The sequence below is a fragment of the Moschus berezovskii genome, chromosome 4 (genome assembly GCF_049115385.1).
Source record: "Moschus berezovskii isolate FMDL1 chromosome 4, NW_MosBer_1.0, whole genome shotgun sequence".
Taxonomy (NCBI): Eukaryota; Metazoa; Chordata; class Mammalia; order Artiodactyla; family Moschidae; genus Moschus; species Moschus berezovskii.
In genome coordinates this window covers 105,012,731-105,036,371 of record NC_142463.1, presented here as the reverse complement: position 1 = coordinate 105,036,371, position 23,641 = coordinate 105,012,731, and the positions used below count along the sequence as shown (strand labels likewise).

At 49.5% G+C, this 23,641-nt stretch overlaps 1 protein-coding gene across 4 annotated transcripts in view; it reads left to right on the top strand.

Moving 5' to 3' along the window:
* Nucleotides 1–1,765: 1,765 nt before the first annotated feature.
* PI4KB (phosphatidylinositol 4-kinase beta) overlaps nucleotides 1,766–23,641 on the top strand; it is a 28,757-nt gene continuing 6,881 nt past the window's right edge. Inside the window, exons 1-9 of one of the 4 annotated variants that reach the window (XM_088835757.1) lie at nucleotides 1,766–2,157; nucleotides 9,075–9,237; nucleotides 10,714–11,650; nucleotides 16,514–16,558; nucleotides 18,970–19,197; nucleotides 20,071–20,298; nucleotides 22,193–22,302; nucleotides 22,895–22,999; nucleotides 23,516–23,639. In XM_088835757.1, the coding sequence (XP_088691883.1) occupies nucleotides 10,742–11,650; nucleotides 16,514–16,558; nucleotides 18,970–19,197; nucleotides 20,071–20,298; nucleotides 22,193–22,302; nucleotides 22,895–22,999; nucleotides 23,516–23,639 (1,749 nt within the window). In that variant the 5' untranslated portion in view covers nucleotides 1,766–2,157; nucleotides 9,075–9,237; nucleotides 10,714–10,741. The remainder of the gene's footprint in view (nucleotides 2,158–9,074; nucleotides 9,238–10,713; nucleotides 11,651–16,513; nucleotides 16,559–18,969; nucleotides 19,198–20,070; nucleotides 20,299–22,192; nucleotides 22,303–22,894; nucleotides 23,000–23,515; nucleotides 23,640–23,641) is intronic. The other 3 variants (XM_055401942.2, XM_055401944.2, XM_088835758.1) reach the window with 3 other exon arrangements.

Here is a 23,641-nt window from a genome sequence, read left to right as displayed (position 1 = left end):
CAGGTGGACTGGTGATTCCCCACTCCAGACCAGTGGTGACAAATTTAAACTATCTTTGGCACTCTTGGCCTCTTTCTCTGCTCATCTTTCCTTACTGTACTCCTGCTTTAACCTAGCTTATCAGCTTGTCTTCTCATGAGCAAATTCCCTTCAGAATGCTCCCTCCTCTTTCTTGTTCCACTGGATCATTTACAGTATCTCTTCTATGACCTGGCTCACAATATTGAGAAAACTTTCACACATTATTTATCATATACAGAGTGGCCCTCTGTTATTAACCATATTTTCCTTTAGCAATCAGTTACCCTATTTTTTCTTTTATACATCCTGCACGTTTTACATAGGTATTTTCAAGCTATTAATCTTTATTCTGCCATCCAAACACTGAAGCAATATCCTCTTTCATTTATATCATTGTCCCTGTGCTGGCATCACCAAGGCGATGGACATGAGTGTGTAGGCTCTGGGAGTTGGTGATGGACAGGGAAGTCTGGCATGCTGCAGTCCATGCTGTCGCAAAGAGTCGGACATAACTGAGCCACTGAATTGAGCTGTGCTAAGTCATTTCAGTCGTGTCCAACTCTTTGCAACCCCATGGACTGTATGTGGCCTGCCAGGCTCCTCTGTCCATGGGATACTCCAGGCAAGAAAACGGGTGGGTTGCCATTCCCTCCTCATATTATTGTCCCGATAATAGTCGTAATCTGTGCTCTCCTTTAGTCCTCACAAAACCCTGTAGGGTGTTAATATACCTGGATCTACTTTGCAGACATTGAAGCGGAGGTTCACAGAGGATAAATCAGTCATTCCAAATGAAACAGCCTTCAAGTGGCAGGGAGGGTGGCGTCTAGGTCCTATGAGGGGCAGAGGTTATGTTGGGACAGAGGTTCTGAAGGAAAGGGTTCCTAGTCAGTAAGCTAACTGACAAACAGAATTACACAAGACAACACCAGACGTCCATTTGCAGGCCAATTTTTGTTTATTTGTTTAGATTTTACATGGTTTGGTTTTGTTCGGAAGGCGTGATTATGCCCTCCAAGCTTTTGTCATTTCACTCACCTTTTCCAACCTGGCCCAGTCCAGCCCCTCCCAGGCTGGATCGAGGTCCGGAGGCTGAAGGCCACAGGCTCCCCAGGCAGGTGGTGACCTCGGAGGCAGAACCGCGGCCTCGAGTCGCGCCGCTAACGGCGAAAGATTGACGCGGTTGGACCGCGCCATTCCCCAAGCGATAAGGGGCGTAACCTTGGCGTCGTCCTTAAACATGAGTAAGAATAGGATAGTGAAGGTGACTATCTTCCCCGCCTGCCCTTTCTTTCTTTTTCTGCTGTCCAGGTCGGCCCCCAGCGTCCGTCCCCCGACCTGATTTACTAAAGGAGTCGCGTGGAATAGGGGAAAGTCACTGATTGCCATTACGGTAACTCGGTTGCTAACTCGAACGGGCTCATTTACGTATAATTTGCACGTTCCAGTGGTCACTGGAGTACGCGGCAAGCCTGTACTTGTCCTCTAGCAGGAGACCCACGCCCGCCTGCTACACCGGCGCCTTCTGCTCTAAGCCGGACGCCCCTGCCCCTTCATCCAGAAACTTTTACTTCCCTTTCGGCTTCCTTAGCTCCTCAAACGCTGCCTCTTAGGCCCGCCCCCCAAGGTTTGGCCCCTCCTCCCGCCCGTAAGCTCCTCCTCCCACCCGTAAGCTCCTCCCCTGGTCCTCTCCTCGGCTTCCAAATCTCTCTTCCCGCCCCCTTCTCTATTTCTGAACAGGCATGCTTCAGGCAGCTCACCCGACTCCGTAGATTACTATGGGATCCGTAGGGTCCTGAGCGTCGGAGTAGCCAGAAAGCGTAGCCCACGAAGGGCCCGAATTCAGAAGAAAACTCGAGATCTGCTGAGGGAGTTATTTTATTTATTTTTTTAATCCTGGTGGTGCGAGGGAGGAAGAGAAGGTTGTGAGTCCCGGTCGAACGCGCGGCAGCGCGAAGGCCCCCTCAGGCGGCGCCGAGGGCAGCCCCGCAGCCGGGGCCTGGTGCAGCCGCCGCGGCCGCTGTCAGGGAAGCGCAGGCGGCCAATGGAACCCGGGAGCGGCCGCTGCTGCTGAGGCGGCGGTGTCGGCAGCCCGACCCCGACCGCCCGCGCCCCCTCCGCCGGGGTCCCCTGGAGGTAAGCGACTCCTACCCTGTGAGTGCTCCTTGCGCTGTGTGTGAAGGGGTCCCTCTCCCACCCTGTCCAGTACAGCCTCCCCCGCCCCCACACCTGGGTTCGACTACAAAACTGTCCTCCCGGTGGCACCTGCACCCCGGGTTCCTTCTCCACCCTTTCTTCCCGAACCTGGGGTCCTCCTCTGCTTTTTGGCTTCCTCTTCTGTTTAGCTCCTCCCTCTGCCGGGGATTCCCCCCTCCCTCACGCTTATCCCTGTTGCCTCCGTCCCAATTATCTTCTCTTCAGTCGTCAAGCCTTTCTACATCACGATGCCTTTTATAGGGTCCATCCTCGTTTGTCTTTCCTCTTGTCTGTGCCCCAGCCCCTTTTCCCACGGCCTCCGCCTTTGTCCCTTTTCCTGTTTTGCCCCTTAACTCCGATGTCTCTGCATCCCCAGCCCCTGGTTCCCGAGCCTCTGTGGCCGTCTCTTCCTCTGCTGCTTCTGATTCCATTACCTCACTGCCACCCACCCACCCAGCTTCTGGGTTCCAAGAATTGTCTGTTCCTTCTCCTTAAGGGATCTCAGGCCCTCACCATCATTCCTAAAGTACTGTTTACATTCTGCTTTGACTTTAATCCTTTCTTCTCTAGAGTGCTTAATGATTCCTCTAACTTTCTTTAGCTTTTCTCGACCCTTCCTCAGATCTCCCAACCTCTGGAGGTTTGTTCCTGCAGAAGAGATCTGACAGTGCTCGCTCCCATTCAGGATTTCCAACTTTGACACCTCTCTCGAGTTTCAAGGGTTTCGCTGATCCTTGTGATACTGTTTTTCCTGTGGTCTTTATATGTTCTCTGTCACTCTACATACCACTTGTTTCAGGATCAGCTAAACCTTGAGCTAAGAAGATGTGATGGGAGGAGGGGGGGAGCCTCAGCTGTCTCAGGCTTTTCTCTGGACAGAGGGTGTTTCTGAAGGATGGAGCAAGTTTGAAGCAGTTCCTATCAGATTACACTTTGCTGGTGGAGTGAACAGGCCTGCATGGAAACTGAATGAGGTTGTGAGAAATTTTGTTTTGGATAATTTAATTTTAGGCTTGTCTTAGAGGGATCACAGAATATAGTGTCTTCCCACCCCTAAGAGGAATCAGTTTACTCTCTGTGGCTTTACTAGAATGGTTTCAGTTGATTCCATAAGAGCTTAGGCCTGGAGTGGATTTGGTCAGGGGGTAACTGGGAAAAGGAACATGAGCCAATGGAAAGAGCTTGTATGTTGAGAATCAGGACTCCTGGGTTCAGGATGTGACTTCTTCACTTGACCTTTAGGGTGACTCTTTTTGGGAAAATGATCCACTCTATAGGCATAGGTACAGTAATAGGCCTATAGCACGATGTGGGGGAAAATTTTTAACTTCATTATTTGTTTACAAAACACAGGGTTCCTCAGACACAAGGTATTTATTAGTAGTGATTCAGTTGTTCTGAGAATTTTCCTTCATTCTGGTCTCTCTGTTGAACCTTTCTAGTCTCCAACCATGGGAGTAAATTAGTTTGAAAGGCAAGCTCCAGGCCTGATTCTTTCATCTGCCTTGATTTGGTTCCCCACTGCTCTAAGTTGCTGACCAGCTTTGCTGTTCCTCTTGTACTTGAGCCATAACTCCAGATTCTGTAGGCGTAAAGTACGTTTGTGGGAAAATTCTTTGAGGAAACTGGCTGGAAAAGAACACTTGGATTGAGTTGGGACTTAGGAAGTTAGTGTATTCCATGTCTCTCTCTTGGCCTCCAGTAGTGAAAAGGACACGTGAAGTTCCCTTCATCTTCCTACTCTAAGGCTGTTTGAAAGTAATCATGCTACCTTGTCCCACTTCCCCGTTTGTCTGCCTCCTCATTAGCCAGCCAGTGTCCAATCTTGGGAGCACCCCTAAAGAGAAGTCATATTCCTCCTAGTTTCTCTGCTTCCTTCTCAGAGCTGGATCCACACTGCGTGAGAACACATTTGCTATCCAAAGCAGCAAATTGAGGTTGTTTAATTTGGGGAAGAAGCTTGAGAGGGACCTTTCAGTAAGTGGCATGAGACCGGAGAGAGCCTAGTTCAAGTGCGTTTGGAGCTTGTGGTGGGGAGGAACAGTTCAGAGAGAGATGAGTGTACGGTTGCTTTCTTTGCCATCTGTCTGTTACAGCAGGGGCTCCCAGAGCTGGCTTGGGCTGTCTGGCTGGTATCTGCTTATACCAGCTCTAGAGCCATGAACATATTTCTCCACCTCATTCAGTACTGACTTAACTTCCCTGAGACCACTCTGCCTTGGGGCCTTGGGTAAGCATTTACTTGGTTCCTGGTAGGGCTTGAGCCTGTTTGATGGCTTGGTTCTGTGTTTCTACAAGGGAAAGGTTGTACTCAAACTCCATTTTTACCATTGAGGTTAAGAGGGAAGGATGAGCTAAGACCTCCGTAAAGAAAGGTTTGAGTTAGACTTTGAGACATGAGGAAGGAGTACTCAGGAGCAGAACAGGCAGCTTAGGATGATTAGAAGTCCCTTTTGAAGAGCAGCTTCTTTTTAAAAATTACTATTAAAGACATATGTGCATTTGGTAACAAATCCAGTGGTACTTAAAGAATTTGTGATGAGAATCAATAGTCCCTTTCCCTTCATCCCTACGCCTAGAGATAACCTCTTAGTTATTTTAGTGTTTCTCTCTGACAGTTATTGCCAGAGCTTTAGATAAAATTTTTGTTCTTCAGTTTTTTGGGTTTTTAATCATTACAAAATAAGACTGTGTTTTAGAAGATGCATACCTCTTATTTATATGTTGTTTTTGTTTCTACTGGAATCCTGAGTACCTTTAAATAACATATTTGAACCTCCTTTCTGTTAACTTTTTAAAAAAATTATTTATTTTTCATTGGAGGATAATTGCTTTACAATGTTGTGTTGGTCTCTGCCATACACCAGTGTGAATCAGCCTTGGGCACACATACTTCCCCTCCCTCCCACCTCCCACCCTGTCCATTAACTTTTAATAGCCTCTCTTAACTGCCTACCTTGTAGGATGAAGATATTGGCTCCACTACTCTTTTTTTCCAGTTCACATGATCCATCTCTCCATCTCAAAGGGATCTTTCTTTTTTTTTTTTTCCAGAGGGATCTTTTAAAAGGTGATGGAAAATTGAGCTCCCCTTTCTGTTTGGAGATAGAGCAATAAATAAGATGATCTCTTAAGGGTCATTCTGTGAAAATACAGGAACATATTAAAAACATGAGGACTGATCTGAAGCAGTCATGTTTATCTAATTCATGGAAAAAGATTTCAAGAAGGGGATGGTGATTAACTATGTGAGGAAATTGATTTGGGGCTGTTTACATCTTGTCCTAGCAGAGACCAATCCACCAAGTCGTTTCATGGGGGCCAGTGGAGGGTTGTCTGTCTAGAATCTTTTGAGGTGACGAGAAGCAAGAAGCCAGGTTAAGTGATAGCGTTCCCTACCCCCAAAATCTTCTGCAGACTTCGATGCTCAGTGACAGAAGACACGCACATGTACCTCTCTGTCCTCCTTCACTGCTGTTCTCTGCTTTGCCCTGAGCAACCCTCTGATGTTCACCTGGGGATTCCCTTCTTTGCCCAGACATAAGGTGTGGAGCCAGTTGGTTGTCAACATTCCCCGTCCCCATCCCACACACACCCGTTTCCGAGAAGCTAACTGCTTGTCTGGATCATGGTAGACCTCTTCAGTTCCCCTCTATTCTCACCGGAAGGCCACTTCAGGCTCCCAGTGTGAAATGTGGAGCCTCAGTTTTCTGTGTCCTTGAGAGCCATAGGAGTCTTTTGATATTAAAGGTTTGGATTTTCTTCTCTGGGGTTTTCCTTGCTCTGACTTAAAAGGAGAAAGGTGGTGAATACAGAAACCGTTTCGTCCTTTTTTGCTTTCTAGTCCTTTCACTCTCTTTAGAATAGTTACTCATCAAAGCTGTATTTTCTTTGCATTTCAGAATGAATTAGCTGATGTTAAAGACCATATCTGGATTTAGGTTTTGAAAAATGCATTTCTTATTTCTTATTGCCTAAATTACCAAAACAACCTACATTTCCTTCAACTCCTCCTTCTCACCATGACTTGCTTCAGAGGCAGGCAGTTCCTGAGACTCAGGAAGGCCAGGAGGGAGGCCAAGCTCCAGTTTGGTGGTTTCTAGTGGCAGAGCTGCCCTTTATAGGAGAGGAGTTTGCTTTTCCTCCTCCTCTTGACATTATCTGTTCCCTGGGGAGTAAAGGCTGTCAAATGGGGGACCTGTTCTGTTCAGTGGGCCAGTCCCCTAAATACTGTGATGTGGGATTTCTAGCTCAACCCTGGGATAAAAGAAATGATGGCCTCCTTGCCTTCCTTCCTGCTGCCAGTAGTAATCCCATTTGTGACCATTTCCAGATCGTCTGCATTTCCTAGTGGAATCTGAAATGCTGTATATGGGAGAATGTGTGAACTTCTTATCCCTTGGAAGTTTTGAAAAGTAGTCTTTTAGGAGCTTTTGGTGTCTTGAAAATCTCTGGAGTAGAGGAAAAGAGAATCGTGTACCAAGCATAGAGAGATTGAAAAAAAAAAAAAGAGTTGGTTGTATAAAGTGATTTGAGTCTGTTGTGTGAGTGTCTCAGCAGACCTAAAGGGTAGTAGTGGTCCCAGTTGAATTTGAGGAATTTGAGAGCCCTCTGGTGCAGTATTATCTGCATATCTGAGGTTATTGATATTTCTCCCGGCAATCTTGATTCCAGCTTGTGCTTCTTCCAGCCCAGCGTTCCTCATGATGTACTCTGCATATAAGTTAAATAAGCAAGGTGACAATATACAACCTTGACGTACACCTTTTCCTATTTGGAACCAGTCTGTTGTTCCATGTACAGTTCTGACTGTTGCTTCCTCAAGAGGCAGGTCAGGTGGTCTGAATCGATGCTTTTGAACTGTGGTGTTGGAGAAGACTCTTGAGAGTCCTTTATACTGCAAGGAGATCCAACCAGTCCATTCTAAAGGAGATCAATCCTAGGTGTTCATTGGAAGGACTGATGCTAAAGCTGAAACTGCAATACTTTGGCCACCTCATGTGACGAATTGACTCACTGGAAAAGACTCTGATGCTGGGAAAGGTTGGGGGCGGGAGGAGAAGGGGACGACAGAGAATGAGATGGCTGGATGGCATCACCGACTCTGTGGACATGAGTTTGAGTGAACTCCGGGAGTTGGTGATGGACAGGGAGGCCTGGCGTGCTGTGATTCATGGGGTTGCGGAGAGTCGGACACGACTGAGCGACTGAACTGAACTGAACTGAACTGGTGCAGTGTGCTACAGAGTTGCAGCAGGCACTGATTAACACTTCCCTCTTATTATTCCTGTGCAACCTGCAGTTGCGAGTAGAGACAGATCCACATGGGCAGAGGCAGCCATGCTGGTTCTACTGCTCAGAGGTCACTGCCTCGTTTGGGAAAGCATGGTGAAAGAGTTGCCACCTTCTTGCTGATTCCAATCTCAGACTGCATCAGAGAAATTTAATTGGGGGATGAACTTCTTGCTTGACAGAGTTAGGAGAAAAATAAACTGAAGTAGCATTTTTTTGTTTTTTTTTTAAACTCCTTGAGAACTTAAGAGTTCTCCATCCATCTTCCTGCACAACATTAGTGGTTGACTGCTGGGGGAGAGCAAACAGGACTATGGGCAGATGAAGGTAACCTTGAGTCTTAACATTACAGAGGTTCAAGAAGAGGCACTGAAAGAGTCTCAGTGGAAACTCGGGCTTTGCAGCGTGACTGGAGAATCTGTATCCTGAGCCTCCTTCCACTTACTTGGTTCACTAGGGTCAACACCCACTTATCAGGTTCATTGATGTCACTATCAGTTGGAAATTACCTGCCTTCCAGCTCCACAACTGCTTCTGCCTTCCTTTTGCTCATGATCTTGAGTGTGACGTAGCCTCACGCTGTTTGTATTTTTGTGGAGGCCTCTTGAGTCCTCTGCTACCTATAGCCAGACTCTGGAGCTGCATCAATCTGACATTAATGCAGTGTACCTCTCCCAGTCCTTGCTTTGAGATTTCCTCCTGTTCTGCACTGATTCTCCTGATCTGGATTTAGTGAGTCTCTGAAGAATCATTCTAGGAGGGCAGTGGCTTTTATCAAGTGTCCTCTCACTGACTTCTGATCCCTCCAGAGAGGGATCATTGGTTGTATGTTTTCTTCTCCTTTGGACATTCTGGACACGTGGCCTCCAGCCTGATATCTTTTTGTCTTCTCACAGCCCCTCCAGTTCTTGGAGTGTGTGTCTGAGAATGGGGGAAAGTAGGGTTGGGATAGGAGAGGGCGCACATAAATGTTTTGGAAGAGTCTCAAGTAACAAATGTTAACTAAGTCACTCTCCTTATAAACAGCATAGGTGTATACACGTGCAATGTTTATTAACCTTGTAGGTGATTAGGATTTAACTAGCATTTGTAGAGTACTACTGTGTGCCTGTACTAGACTTCCTTGGAGTTCAAACAGTAAAGAATCTTCCTGGGAGGCCGGAGATCAGGGTTCGATCCCTGAGTTGGGAAGTTCCTCTGAAGAAGGGCATGGCAATCCACTCCACTATTCTTTCCTGGAGAAGTCCATGAACAGAGAAGCCTGGTGGGCTACAGTCCATAGGGTCGCAAAGAGTTGGACACGACTGAGTGACACACACACACACACACACACACACTGTGTGCCAGGGACAGACACGTTAGCTCCTTTTGCACACGTAAAGTTATTCATTCTGTTAATACACAGTGACATGAAGAAACAGACACATTTCTTCCAATTTAAAGTTGAGGAAACAAACTCAGAAGATGGGTGGTTTGCATAAGTTTACACACATACTGGCAGAGCCAGGATTTTGAATCTCAGCCTGTTTGACTCCCAGTTGAGGAGTTTTTCCACTATCCTTCAGCCGCCACAGCACTGGAGGAAGGGAGCGTGATGTCATGTCCTCAGACGAGCAGAGAAATGGCACTCCTCATCAGGGATGTTTCTGAGCTATTTTCTTCTCGGTAAAGCCTGGTGTGGTGTTTGCTGGCGATTATTTTCTGGGTGCTTTGAGTCTAAAAGGGAAGGTAAGAAAAGTATCTGTAACTGGAAAAACACATCAAGATTTTAGCGCTAAATAAAGGTGAGATGTTCAGGACCTGTGTTTAGAGTGTTATATGAGGAAGAAAATACAGTTTAAAGAGGAAAAATAAAGGTTACTGGCAAGGCATTTGAGGGAGATATGGGAAGAGCATGGAGGGAGAAAAGCATTTGAAGAGTTGGGGACAAGAGAATTAAGGCCAGAATTGCTTCCCAGTCTATCTGAAGAATTTTTATTTTTTTTATTTATTTATTTTTTTTAGCAGTCCACACACAATTTATTCAGCAATAGAACAGAAGAGAACGTCAATCATGACAGACATAAGGCAGATACAGGGTAGATCTCTGGGGTACATTCTTTATACAGACTAACAAATGACTTTTAACAACATGTGGCAGGCATGATTTGTTACATACCAACAGCCATTCATTCCTCACTTCTTCCTAAAAGAGCCCTGATTTTATTAGGGGAGACAATGTGTCCTATCCAGGCAATGTCAACTCCATTCCCCTCTGTCAGATTTCCCAGGCTCCCTTGTGAATCAAGGATGTAAGGGGAAATCCCTGATGTAGTGAGATGTAAGGAAAAATCTGAGGGACTTTTGAGAGAAAGATTTTCTTCCCAAATAAAAAAGAGAGACTTGAAAGGACAAAGCTTTTTGCTCCCTCCTTCCAGCCTTTGAGAGAGACTGAAATGTCTGGAGCAGCGACAAGCTACACTGTACTCACCGAGAAAACAACCATGAGGACAAAAAGCCAACACAATGAGGATCCCAGAGGGGAAAGACAGAACGAACCTGGGACCTTGAGAACAGTGTTGAGTTGCTACATAAGCAAGGGATTATTTAGCATCTTAAGTGGAATTTTTAAATTGTTAAGTGGACTCTGAGATGTTTTCAGCTGCTTTTTCCAAGTTTCTTAACTCAAACTCTGGTTCCATGATTCTTATGAACAAGTGAAGGCCAGAATGAGGCCAATGTCAGCTAAGTCCTTCTTAGTTCTAAGAAAAATGCTTCCCCTAAACTGTTCATAATCTATATGGAGTCAAGTTTGATAACTCCATCTGTCACCTAGCTCCTAATACAGGTACTTCTCCATTTCCAGAGGAGGGCATTCTAAGTTCAGTCACCACAAAGAGCGGATAGTCTGTGAAGAATTTTTAAACATAACGCACATAAAGCAACATTTGGCAAATACAAGTGAAGAACAGAGGCTAAGTTGAGTAACTAAGCACAGAAGGAGTGAAGAGTCATGCAGGGGTCGGAGGTGGAAGGAGGGAGTCAGGGTAAGCTTCCTGGGAGGGGATGACTTTTCAGCTGAGTTTGAATGAGTCCTGGAAGACATAAAGAGGGGATGCCTGGGAAGGTTTCCTGGCAAGGGCCAGACCTGAGGTCGGCACCACTAATAGTGTGTATGTGTGTGTGTCTCCCTTTCTCTTCCTTTCTCCCTCCTTTCTTCTCTAGCTTGGAAGCTCAAAGTCTGGCTGTGGCCATGGGAGACACGATAGTGGAGCCTGCCCCCCTGAAGCCAACTTCTGAGCCCGCTCCTGGCCCACCAGGGAGTAATGGGGGCTCCTTGCTAAGTGTCATCACGGAGGGGGTCGGGGAGCTCTCGGTGATTGACCCTGAGGTGGCCCAGAAGGCCTGCCAGGAGGTGCTGGAGAAAGTCAAGCTCTTGCATGGAGGCGTGGCCGTCTCTGGCAGAGGCACCCCACTGGAGCTGGTCAATGGGGATGGTGTGGACAGCGAGATCCGTTGCCTGGACGACCCACCCGCCCAGATAAGGGAGGAGGAAGATGAGATGGGGGCCACGGTGGCCTCAGGCACAGCCAAGGGAGCAAGAAGGCGGCGGCAGAACAACTCGGCCAAACAGTCTTGGCTGCTGAGGCTGTTTGAGTCGAAACTGTTTGACATCTCCATGGCCATTTCATACCTGTATAACTCCAAGGAGCCTGGAGTGCAGGCCTACATCGGCAACCGGCTCTTCTGCTTTCGTAATGAGGATGTGGACTTCTATCTGCCCCAGTTGCTTAACATGTACATCCACATGGATGAGGACGTGGGTGATGCCATCAAGCCCTACATAGTCCACCGCTGCCGCCAGAGCATTAACTTTTCCCTCCAGTGTGCTCTGTTGCTGGGGGCCTACTCTTCAGACATGCACATTTCCACTCAGCGACACTCCCGTGGGACCAAGCTACGGAAGCTGATCCTCTCAGATGAGCTGAAGCCTGCTCACCGAAAGAGGGAGCTGCCCTCCTTGAGCCCAGCCCCCGACACAGGGCTGTCTCCCTCTAAAAGGACCCACCAGCGCTCTAAGTCAGATGCCACCGCCAGCATAAGTCTCAGCAGCAACCTGAAACGAACAGCCAGCAACCCTAAAGTGGAGAATGAGGATGAGGTAAAATTCCCGGGGGGGACAGAGGGGCAAGCCAGGTGGCATGGAGACAGGATGTCTGGTTCAGGGTTACTCTGTCCGTTTCACTCCTTCCCTCTGTTTCATTTCACCAATTAAAGATGGAATGTTAGAATGGAAAAAGACCTTAGGATTCATGTATTCCAGATGCCTCATTTTACAAAGGAAGAATTCAGAGACCCAGAGAGATAAAGTGACTTGCCTCAGGTCGTATAGCTTAGTAGCAAGGCTGATACTCCTGACTGTCCAGTGGGTTTTCCTAAATTGCACTGCCATCCTCTTACTTCCTGAGAATTGTGGCAGAGACCCCTCCCCAGCCTGACTCGAACCCTGGGATATCTACCAGGACCTCTCAGAGCAGCAACCGTGGCGGGGAGGAAAAGGGGTTCTGTGTGTGAATTCTGTGTGTGCTGGGGGAGGGGACATGATAAGCAGAACCTCAGCTTCATTCTCCTGGCCACTGCTCTTCATAATCCCTCTCCCTCACTCCCTGGAGATCCTGCTCCTTGTTGACATAAGGGTAAGGTTCATTCCCTATCACTGAGGCATCTGCAGAATGCCTTCCCGCCTGCCTTTCCTTGGGGGAAGGGCTGTCTTGCTTGTCTCTTTCCCATATCATTTGGGAAAAGCACAGAAGGAAGAGGGAAACTGTCCTAATACGGAGTAAATCTTGGGCACACCCAGTGTCGAGTCAAGGACCTGAAGCCTAAGAAGAGAAAGCAGCAGTTGGGGTGTCCCATTTAGGATACAGCGTGGGGGTGAGATAAGCCATCAGTTGGTCATATCGTTGCAGTCTCTTAAGTCATGTCCAACCCTTGGCGACCCCGCGGATGCAGCACGCCAGGCTTCATACACACCATTTGTTCCACATCTGGACAGAAAGCAGGGAAACTTGCCCAGTGAACAACCAAGTGTTAGTGACCTACCTAATGTCCCAGCCAGAAAATGGTCCCCCAGGCCCCACCCCACCCCTGCCTCCCCACCAGCCAGGCTCCCATCTGGCTGCCAGCCTAGCCTTAGGGAAGAAGGGAGAAAAGACCGAGGAATTTGCACTTGCTGGAGAATGCGTGTAGCCATAGTGCTGGCATCTGCCTCTCTGGGGCCCACAACCCACCCACATTTTTGATATAATGGGACTTCTTTCAAGTAAAGAGAGGTCAGAGGGACTAGGGCAGGGAAAGGCAGGAGGGAGAGAGAGTACAGAGCTTGGTCTGTCTGGGAATTTGGTATTATGGTAATAATAGTGAAACTAAAGGAGCTAACATTTATTGAGCACTTAGTGCGTCCCAAGCATCATGTCAAATATTTACCATTTAATCCTCACAGCAACCTTAAGAGACGGGTATTATTTTGCCACTGAGGAAACAGAGAGGTGAGATGATTTGCCTCAAGTTTCTCAACCAGAGGCTGTCAGACCCAGCCTCAGCTGTCAGAGTCCGTACAGGGAAGAACAGCCTAGGCCTTAGCCATGAAGGTTTCCACGCCCATGCACAGGCAGGGCCCAGCTGTTCTCAGAACCAGAATGGACCATTTTCATTTCCGGTTGAGCTTGGCAGGAAGCCCAGGGTCATGAAGGGAGGCTGTTGCAGAGCAAGAAGAATCATCCAGAGCTGGTGGGACTAAGGTCGTGAAGGGTTTGGGAGCTCCTCTTGGGGTCAAGCCTGTAGTGGTATGTGTGTGAGCAGCTGTAAGTGAATCCCTTGGTGCCTTGTGTCAGGTGCCTCTTGGCTTTTCTCCATAGGCATTTTGTAGTACTCATCTTCAGTTCAGTTCAGTTCAGTTCAGTTCAGTCGCTCAGTCATGTCCGACTCTTTGCGACCCCTTGAATCACAGCACTCCAGGCCTCCCTGTCCATCACCAACTCCCAGAGTTCACCCAAACTCATGTCCATCGAGTCAGTGATGCCATCCAGCCATCTCATTCTTTGTCGTCCCCTTCTCCTCCCGCCCCCAATCCTTCCCAGAATCAGAGTCTTTTCCAGTGAGTCAACTCATCGCATGAGGTGGCCAAAGTATTGGAGTAGGACCAGAAAAACTGAGGCCTCGGGCTTTTTGTACTCTGTGTTGATCCTTAGCCCCTCTTGCAGCTCACTCCTGCCTAGGATGGGGTTTGGGGTGATGCTGAGACACAGGTAGTCTGTGAATGCTTAAATCCTCTAGATTGGCTTCTCCAGCTGCCATTCTTCCCAACCTGGCTCCTTTTTCTTGGGTCAGTAGATCCAGGGACGAAAGGAGACACCAATCCCAGGTTATATGATGCTAGCAGAAAGAGACACCAGAAGCCACTGTGGCTCCCCAGGAAATGTGAGTGAGAGTCACCAGGAGTCTTAAGCATTGGAGTCTTCAGCACAGAGGTCTCTCCAAACCCCGTTGACTTTTTGAAGATACATCTTTCAAGGCCCTCCCAAGTATTGGTTTTCTTTCTTCTAATCCTCCGTCTCCCCTGTCACACAGCATTTATTCGCTCAGCCTGTAGTTCTTGAGCTTGTCCACGGCAGAGCCCTGTGCTGGCGGCAGTGGGGATGTAGGATACAGTGCTGTCCTTTCCTCCAGGAACTTACAAGGTAACAGGGAGATCCCATTGTCTAGGAAGTTGTTTGGTTTGTGACTCTTCAATTTTTTATCCTGAAACTTTACTGAATTTATTAGTTCTAGCAGTTTTCTGGTGACTCTCCTGAAATGTTGATTCCTGCACGTGAGGAGGAAGTATACACCTCACTAAAACAAAACACATGATTGATTATCTAAGGTCTGAACAGAGACTCTCAAAGGAGAGACACCCTGCTCGCCCTCTCTGGCTTTCCCCGTGGGTTCTGAGTTTAATACTGTGCTCCCACCGCCAGCAGGTAATCTCGGGAGAGTGAAGCGAGGCCTTCAAGAAGAATCCCAGGTGCTCATGCAGTCTCTTCCTGCCTAGGGTCTCCCAGCAGAGTTCTTCTCTGCCTACATCTCACAGAAGGTTCTATTTCTTAATGAGGAATCCTTTACACTCTCCCCTACAATTAAAGGGCTCCAGCACTGATTTCTCCCATCTCCTACCATTTCCCCTCCACCCCCTTCGCCCCAGCCCAGCCCTTCAGAACAGTTTTTCTCAACCTAGTCAGGGAACTCTTAAGTGCTTCAGGTAGTTTTCCTTTCCAGTTGTAACCACATGGTAAATATTTTGGCCTAGGGTGGGGGCTTAGGAAACAGAGCGATTTAGATCCTACCCCCACCCAACACGTTCCCCATGTAATGCAGATCAGCCTTGTCTTCTCATGGCTATAACCTTTGTACAGAGGCCTTCCAGCCTGATAGAGTGTGATGTCAGCTTCTTGGCCTTAAGCTTCTCTCCTTAGAGCTGACTCAGTATGAGTGACTCAAGTCTCCAGAGGAGGAGAGAGGAGCAGTTCATGATATATCTCCCTGCCCCCAAGGCTGTTAATGAGTCAGACAGGACGGTCCTGTCTGTCGAAGCAGCTGGAGCAGGGCTTGTGGAACCCATATCCTGCGTACTGTTCCTTCCCCACCCAACTCCTGGGTAGAGATTGAGCCAGAAAGTCATCATCAGCTTGAGCATCCTCGCCGCCTTGGTGCTCCCTCCCACCACCACTCCCCCGCAAGTAGAAGAGCTATGGCCTTGGGAGAGTGTTCAGCTTGACTTCTCCCTCAAAGTGCCACTCTCCCCAGATTCTTTAAAGAAAGACCTGACAAGAGGGCCTCCAGCTAGAATAGAATGTAAGCCATGGAATCGAATTAAGTAGATTGAAATTCTGATTGCAGAGTAGCTCAGTGACCACTGCCCTCCTGCCCTGGGAGCTGCTTTGACGTTGTCTCCTGAGTCCAGGACCCTCGCTTCCTGAGCACCGTGTACCCATATTGCCCCTTCTCCCTGTCCTGGGAGACCTTGGTGGACAGAACCCAGGTGGGCCTGTGCACGAGTGCGCCAGAGCCACTCAGTGACTTTCAGCACCAGTCCTTGTCCCTGTTTTGCTCACAGACGCTAGTCAGACATAGGAATGGGGTGAGTTTTAGCTAACCCCTCTGAACTGGGACTAGGACAGCTACTGTGGAGCAGCCACCCACTCAGCTTTCTCAAATGGATTCAGTTGGGACCTGGCTTCTCAACTTCCATCCAAAAATTGTAGTTTATTGAGTGTCACATGAAACACCCTGATCAGAAGCCTACAGAAGTTTGGTAGGTAAGAGAGTTCCTCGTCCTTAACTCCCAGCAGCGCCTAGCACAGACGTTTCATGCTCCTGAGTCCCTGCTAGCCCTCATCACATGATTCAAGGGTGGGATTGGGTTTCCCAGGGTGATAATGAGGCTGATTAGAGAGGATATGTACCTGGCACTGAAACGTTAGCTCTTCTGCGTCCTCCTTGACGTCTCCAAGAAGCTGGAGGAACATGGGATTTCTGGTATGGGGGCCATGCAGCCTGTTAAATTCAGTCTCCATGGAGAAGGGGTTGGTTGAGAGCATGTGAGTGAATAAAGAGGAAGCAGGAAAGCTTTGCAGCATCGAGGTACCTGCCTCCCTCAGGGATCCAGCTGTAGGATTTTTTTTTCCTCGAAGGAAGACTTGTGCAGGCAAGAACAGAAGGGCAGGAAATGAAAAGCAGAGGCCACTACCTCTTTAACCCTTCTGACCTCAAGGTCTGCGCTAGCCTCTGAGCATCTTCCACAATGTCAAGAATCTGGGCAGGTGGCATTGGTGGGCTGACTTTGTCTGATTAAAGCAGGAAGGTGGCGCTGCGTGAGAGAAGGGTTGCGATCCCGGCTGGAGCTAAATTTGCCTTTGTCTCTCTCCCCCCCCGCCCCTCCCCCGCGCCCTCCCCGCCCCTCCCCTCGCCCTCCGGCCCTTCCCAGGAGCTCTCCTCCAGCACCGACAGTGTCGATAACTCATTCAGTTCCGTAAGTGGGGCCAGGCTGGGACCGGGTGGCAGGCTCCCCCGTGGCCGCATTTCCTCTCCGTCCCCACGTCAAGGCTGGAGTTAAAAGTTGCCTTTTCTCCCCTCACTCCCAGGCCTCCAAGACCTGGAGGAGCCCTGCTCTTCAATGCCAGTGCTCTGAGCCCAGGCTGAGGGGGCTCAGTTGATTCTTCTCCCAGGACAGCGGGGTTTTAGTGCAACTCAGCCCCCAGCTCCTGGTTCTCTAGAGCAAACAGCTGGGAGAGAGGTAGAATTTACCCCTGGATTGAAGCCAAGAACTGCTTGGCAGAAACCCCCAGGATCCTGTTTCTCCCACCCAGCACCCTTTCCCTGTGGCTTCTGCCGTCAGACCATCAAATACTTATTCAGTGTCTTCCAAATGCCAGGCCCCACGTTGGGTGAGCTGACTGGAAAAGCAAATAGGATTTGGCCTGAAGGAAAGTTGTACCTCCCCACACCAGTTTCCTTTTTAACTTCACATTTCTTCCAGGTCTGAGTTCTTCCCTTTCCCAGCTCCCTGCCCAGGATGTTTCCTAACCCTCATTCTCCCTTCTTGTTCCCTCTGCACTAACCCCTGACCCTCCGGTCCCACAGGGTCTTGGACCTTGTTGCTGGGCAGAGACGTGAGAGGAAATGCTGGACCCTCTGGGAGTTTGGATGATTCTTTGACATTTTACTTTTGATTTGTCTTCCCAATCAGTTTTCTCTGTTCTGTGCTGATCCCCTTTCAGTCATGACTCCTATCTCCTCCCATGTGGCAGTGCCTCTCTCTCGAGACCTGGGGTCATATTTCCAACATGCTGATGTAACTTAGGGGCTCCCAGCCCACAGGCTGAATTGAGGATGGGAAGGAATTCTGTTGTTTCTAATCTGAAATAACTATGAATTGGTTGGGGTGGAGGGTCTTTGGGACCATGACCATTTGCCACCTGAGTGGATGGATTAGGGGATCAGGATGAATAAAGGAGTGAGTCTCCAGATTTCCTCTTCCTTCCTTTCTCTCTCTCTCTGAAGCCCCTAGGATATTTCCAGGGACCAAAGGTCTAGTTCTGTTGTCTTCCTGTCTTTATCTCTTTTTCAACCCTGCCTCCCAAAGCATTCCTGACTGATTCAGACGCCCCGGTCTTCATTACTGCGTGGGGTCCTGGGCCAGTCCCCTGTGGGTAGAGCCTGGGAGCTGAGCTGTCCCTTTGAACCCTGGCTCTGAGCACATGCAGAGGTGGACCTGGTACTGCCCAACTTTCCAGAGAAGCTCTTTATGGCCATGTGAGGGAGTGAGGGTAGAAATTCTCACTCGGAAAACTGCGCTTGACACACATAGAGGGAGAGAAGCCTGGTGAGTGAGACACTGCTGTTTCTCTTTGAGGAAGAAATACTGATCTTGCCTAGCTGAGGAGAGATGGGCCAGGGAGCTGGGTTGCCATCTTGATAAAATGCCCCTTAAGGTGGAAGGACTGAGGTTGGGAAAGGAGCCCTTTTCCATGTCTAGCTGAGCCCATCTCTTTCCCCATCCCCGCCTGACTCCCAGCACTGACTTTGCCCTTTCTGAGAATGAAGTGCCCAGCGTGAGCAGCCAAGCCCACAGGAGGGAGCGAACGTGGGTAGCCTAGTCCCTGAGAGGCAGGGGAGGAGGACCCAAGGAGGGGTCACTGAAACAGACGGGCCTTCAGGGCCGGCGCAGGGCCTGAAAGGAGCCATCTCCTCCACCCACCTGTGCATGCCTCCCAGCCTCCATCTGCTTTTTCTTTCCTCGTTGATCGTTCCCTCATTAGTGCAAAGTCTGCTCCTCCTGCCTCACACCCTGCATGCGCACTGACCCTCGGTGAGAGATTGCGGGGTGGACAGGGGATGCCGTGGAAGCAGCAAGTCACTTGAATGGACTGAATCCTCCTTTGAAAGGGGAGGTGCTGATTCACAGCTCCCCTCTGGAGCTCTGTGGGCCTGGTGGAGACTCAGCCCAGGGATCCTGGGGGGAGAGGAATGGCCTCCTTACTGAGATGGGTGAAACGCTTCAGGAGTGAGCAGCATTTCCGTCTGGGTCCCTGGCTGACCTCTCTGGATGTCATCCTCCCATCCGTCTGGAAGCCTTGGGACAGTTCCTCGGGAACTCAAATCCAAGAGAAGTGGGGTGCACCGAGTGACCTGGAGTCACACACCCCCTTCCCATCAAGAAACAGCCTGTGAAGGAGGGCAGTGTTGGCTTTTCTTCCTGTTCCCAATTCAGGTTGATGGGCATGGGTGGGATCTCCTGAGAGGGCCAGAAGGGATCCCCTCCCTGGAGTACTGGAGACACTGGGACCCCTGGCCTGTGGGGCGAGTCATGACTGAGTGGGAGGACCACTTTTTTCTGTGGTTTCTTCACCATCTTTTACTTCACCCCACCCACCCCCATAGCCTGTCAGACTGGCTCCTGAGCGAGAATTCATCAAGTCCCTGATGGCAATTGGCAAGAGGCTGGCCACGCTCCCCACCAAGGAGCAGAAGACACAGCGGCTGATCTCAGAGCTCTCCCTGCTCAACCACAAGCTCCCTGCCCGAGTCTGGCTGCCCACTGCCGGCTTTGACCACCACGTGGTCCGCGTGCCCCACACCCAGGCTGTCGTCCTCAACTCTAAGGACAAGGTAGGTGGGCTCTGGCCTCAACCAGACCCCTCATCTGACTCTACTGCTGTGGTTGTGTATGGGCCCAGGGTGTGTGTACAGGCGCGTCCTGGACTCCTCATATGCACCTGTCAGCTCATATCACCTCTGCTCTGTTGTGATTCTGAGGGCCCGCCTATCCCTGTTCTTGGGCTTTGTTTTTCTGGACCAAAGAGGCCTACTGTGTTCAGCTTGCCTCCTGCTCTGTCTCAGAGGAGAGCCGCTCTCCTCACCTCCTTCTAGTCTTCTGGGAGCTCTTCTCCAGCCCTTCCGTAACTCTCAGGCTTTCCAGGTACAGCAACAATAAAAGTAGAGAAATGTTTGTTTCTGAGACCTTTTCTGATCACAGTGGGCAGGGAGAAGGAGAGAAAGGTGCCCAGTTCATGTTGGAGAGAATTACCTAAAGTAGTATGCTGGTTGAAATGAGTACTAATGGTTCAGATGTTGGTTTTGTTTTTTTTTTCCAGAAGACATATTGAAGATTAGAATCCTCTTTGGCACAGTGCCCAGCTTTTTCCTAGTCTTTCTGTTTTGAGGACAAGGCCACAGAGGCACTCAGGCCTCTCTGATGGGTGGTAATTGATAATTTGGGGTGGTTTTGGTCAGGTGCACCCTCTATACATTTTGAAGCTCAGCTGAACATTTGCTCAACCTATATACTCTCAGCCAGATTCTTACATATGTATTCATAGGATCAGTTCCTGCCCTAAGTAGGGCATTCCTGGTGTCTGGGGCCGGTGGAGGCGGGCTGGTGCCGGGGTGGGTAGCAGGAAGGACAAGCTGTGTTATCAGGGTTGGGGTTTGGGGGAACAGTGGTGGAGGTGTATTACAAATACCGTTCTCGCTGCCCCCCAGGCTCCCTACCTGATCTATGTGGAGGTCCTCGAATGTGAAAACTTCGACACCACTAGTGTCCCCGCCCGGATCCCCGAGAACCGAATTCGGAGCACCCGGTCTGTAGAGAACCTGCCCGAATGCGGCATCAGCCACGAGCAGCGGGCAGGCAGCTTCAGCACTGTGCCCAACTATGACAACGATGACGAGGCCTGGTCGGTGGATGACATAGGCGAGCTGCAGGTGGAGGTGAGGGAGCTCCAAGAAAGTAGTACTGGACATAGGACCTGTTCGCCCGGCGCTTTCAATGTATTTGAGACAACACAGCACTCCCTGAGGCAGGCTGGAGCAAATGCCCAAATGAGTGGGGTAGTTAGTGACAGGGGTGAGAGGGGAAGCACTGAATAGGTCTAGTCTGGAATAGATTCAGGTGGAGCTTGTTTTCCTGCAAGAAGAATTTAGGCTTAATGTAAGGAGGAACTTCTAAGCCCGGGGAGAGTGGAAAATTTAATCAAGATGTGTATTGAACACCTGCTATATAAAGCAAAGAAGAATTAAGTCATATGTTTGTTCATTCAAGGAATATTTATGGAGGGCCTTCTTTTTGCCCACTGTGATTGCTGTGTGCTAGTAAACAAGGCTTGGCCCCTGCCTGCAAGGAGTTTGTGACCTAATAGGAGAGAGAACAAGGCCAATCAGCAGGTAGATGTAGTGTGGTGTGATCCAGGTTGTGCTGGAGAGAATTCGGTGTCAGGGAAGCATCTGCAGGTGGGGGTGGCACTTATTTCAGACTTGGGGTTGGACATACCCCAGACGATTTCTTGGAGGAAGTAATATCTCAGCTGAGGCCTAGAGGTAAGTAGGAATTAGCTGGACAGAGTAGTCCAAGCAAAGGGGACACCTTGTGCAGAGACCAGAAGACACAAGGGAGCTTGGCCCAGTTTAAGAATAGAAGGAAGTTTTGCGTGGCTCTGATGTGTGGTCGTGAGATGCAGAGTGGTAAAGAATGAGGCTGGAGAGGCCAAAATGGGCCAGAGAGAAGAAGGATCCTGTAAGGCACACAAAGAAACTGGGACTCTGTTCTGGGGTTGCAGGGATCCAGAACAGGATTCTGTTAGAGCTGTGACCCAACCAGATTCCACTTGTGAAAAGGCAGACTCTGTACTTGAGCTGGCAGTCCAACTGGGGAGACCAGATGCAGACATTTAAGAGAAAAAAAAAATCGATAAGATACACAACAGAGCAGCGTGCAGTAATGGCGAGTGGGGTTGAGGAGAAATGCACCGGCACAAAGGAAGGGGAAAAGAAGGGACTCGATACGGGCCTTGGAGTCTGATATTTCATAGTTAGAGGTGAGGAGGTAAGATTGAATGGCTTAGGGCTTCCCTGATGGCTCTGTGCTAAGAAAATCTGCCTGCCAGTGCAGGAGACACAGGTTCAATCCCTGGTCAGGGAATGTCCCACATGATGCGAAGCAACTCAGCCCGTGTGCCACAGCTATTGAACCTGTTCTCTAGAGCTCAGGAGCCACAGCAAGAGAAGCTACCGCAGTAAGAAGCCCAAGCACCACAGACTAGAGAGTAGCCCCTACTCACAGCAACAGAGATGCGGCACAGCCAAAATAAACTAAAGATCGGATGGCTTAGTTTAAAGCAATGCTCAGAGGAACTAGCCTGGAGAGGGTGTGTTCTGGACCCTAAGGAAGACTGCACTCCTAGCCTCAGGGACCTCTCAGCGTAAAGCTGAAAGTTCAGCTCTCTGTGACCGTCCTGGCAGTGGATTGCACACTTGAATGCCTGGGAAGTCTCCTGGAGGCTTTGTCAGGAATTCATACTTCCCAGTCATTTAAATTCAGATTGATGGTGGCTTGGAGTCTGTGTTTTAGCAGCATTCCAGGTCATTCTGAGGCAGCTGTAGTTGACACATTGAAAAACACTGCTAGACGATCTGGGGGCGGAGTGGGGAACCTAGATAGTGTAGGGTCCAGGAGATGCATGACCTGGGGAGGCTTCTTGGAGTGGAGTTTGAAAGGGAGGACTGCTCATGCTGTGGAGAGGGCAACATGAAGGGTGATCTGAAGAGAAGGTGGAAGAGGCGCTCCGGTGCTTAGCGCTTCTGACCTGCAGTGCCCTGCTCTCCCCAGCTCCCTGAAGTGCATACCAACAGCTGTGACAACATCTCCCAGTTCTCCGTGGACAGCATCACCAGCCAGGAAAGCAAGGAGCCTGTGTTCATTGCAGCAGGTGACATCCGGTATGGCCAGACTGTGGGGCCCTCCTGTTTCAGCCCTCTCTTAGGCGCCACCTGTCTCTGTGTTCCCTTCCTTCCTGTCAGCCGATAGCTTCCCTCTTCTCTCTCCTTACTCTGTCCTTGTCCTGAGGCCACCAGTCTAGAGGGAGTGAAGGTGTGGGTTGGGAAGTTACTGGGCTTCTACAGAAAGAAAGTAGATCTTAAAAGGACTCCAAAGGAATGAAAGCACTAGAGGAAGGTCTGAGCGTTTCCCAGAGTGGGTCTGGGAAGACAGAGGACACGCGTGTCAGACGCATTGCTCAGAGAAGGAGGAGATGGTGTGGGAAAGGCAGATGCTGGAGCTATATCTGTTCTGCTGCAGATCCTTGGTAGGAAAATGGGGAGGGACTGCTAACCTGCATTTAACATGATTACAAACCACCAGGTGAGCAGAAAGGTATCAGAGGTGTGTTTCCTTCCATGAGTCTCTCTCAGCCCAGGTTTCTGTCTCTGTGTGCCCAGAGTCAAGGAAACAGTGCAGGAAATGCCGGCATAGACAGGGCAGGAGGCTCTGGGGTAACTCCTCCAAGCAAATGATACAGTTTCTTCCCGCTAGACGGCGCCTTTCGGAGCAGCTGGCTCACACCCCCACAGCCTTCAAACGAGACCCAGAAGACCCTTCTGCAGTTGCTCTCAAAGAGCCCTGGCAGGAGAAAGTGCGGTGAGTTGGGTGGGGATCCACCCTCCATATTCTGTCAGGCTCCTCTGAAAAATCCATCAGGCCTCAGGCAGTCTGAGTCCTTACCTTGAGGGGGGGTTTGATTTGAATTTTTTATCGAAGTTGTGTCTCTGTCCTCAAGTTGGCATCACCCCCTGCTCTTTTTTTTAAAATATTTTTTATTTTATTTATTTTTGGCTGTGCTGGGTATTCATTGCTGCTCGCGGGCTCTCTCTGGTTGCAGAGAGCAGGGGTCACTCTCTAGTGGTGGCGCGCTGGCTTCTCACTGCAGTGCTTTCTTTTGTCATGGAACACAGGCTTTAGGGTGTGTGGGCTTCAGTAGTTGCTGCACATGGGCTCAGCAGTTGTGGCATAGGGCTTAGTTGCAAGATCCCACGTGGGATCGTCCTGGACCAGGGACCAAACTGATGTCCCCTGCGTTGCAAAGCTGATTCTTAACCACTGGACCACCAGGGCAGCCTGGAATCACCCTTGACAGTTTTTTGCTTCTCTTCACAGGCGCATTAGAGAGGGTTCCCCTTATGGCCATCTTCCCAATTGGCGACTCCTGTCAGTCATTGTCAAGTGTGGGGATGACCTTCGGCAGGAGCTGTTGGCCTTCCAGGTGTTAAAGCAACTGCAGGT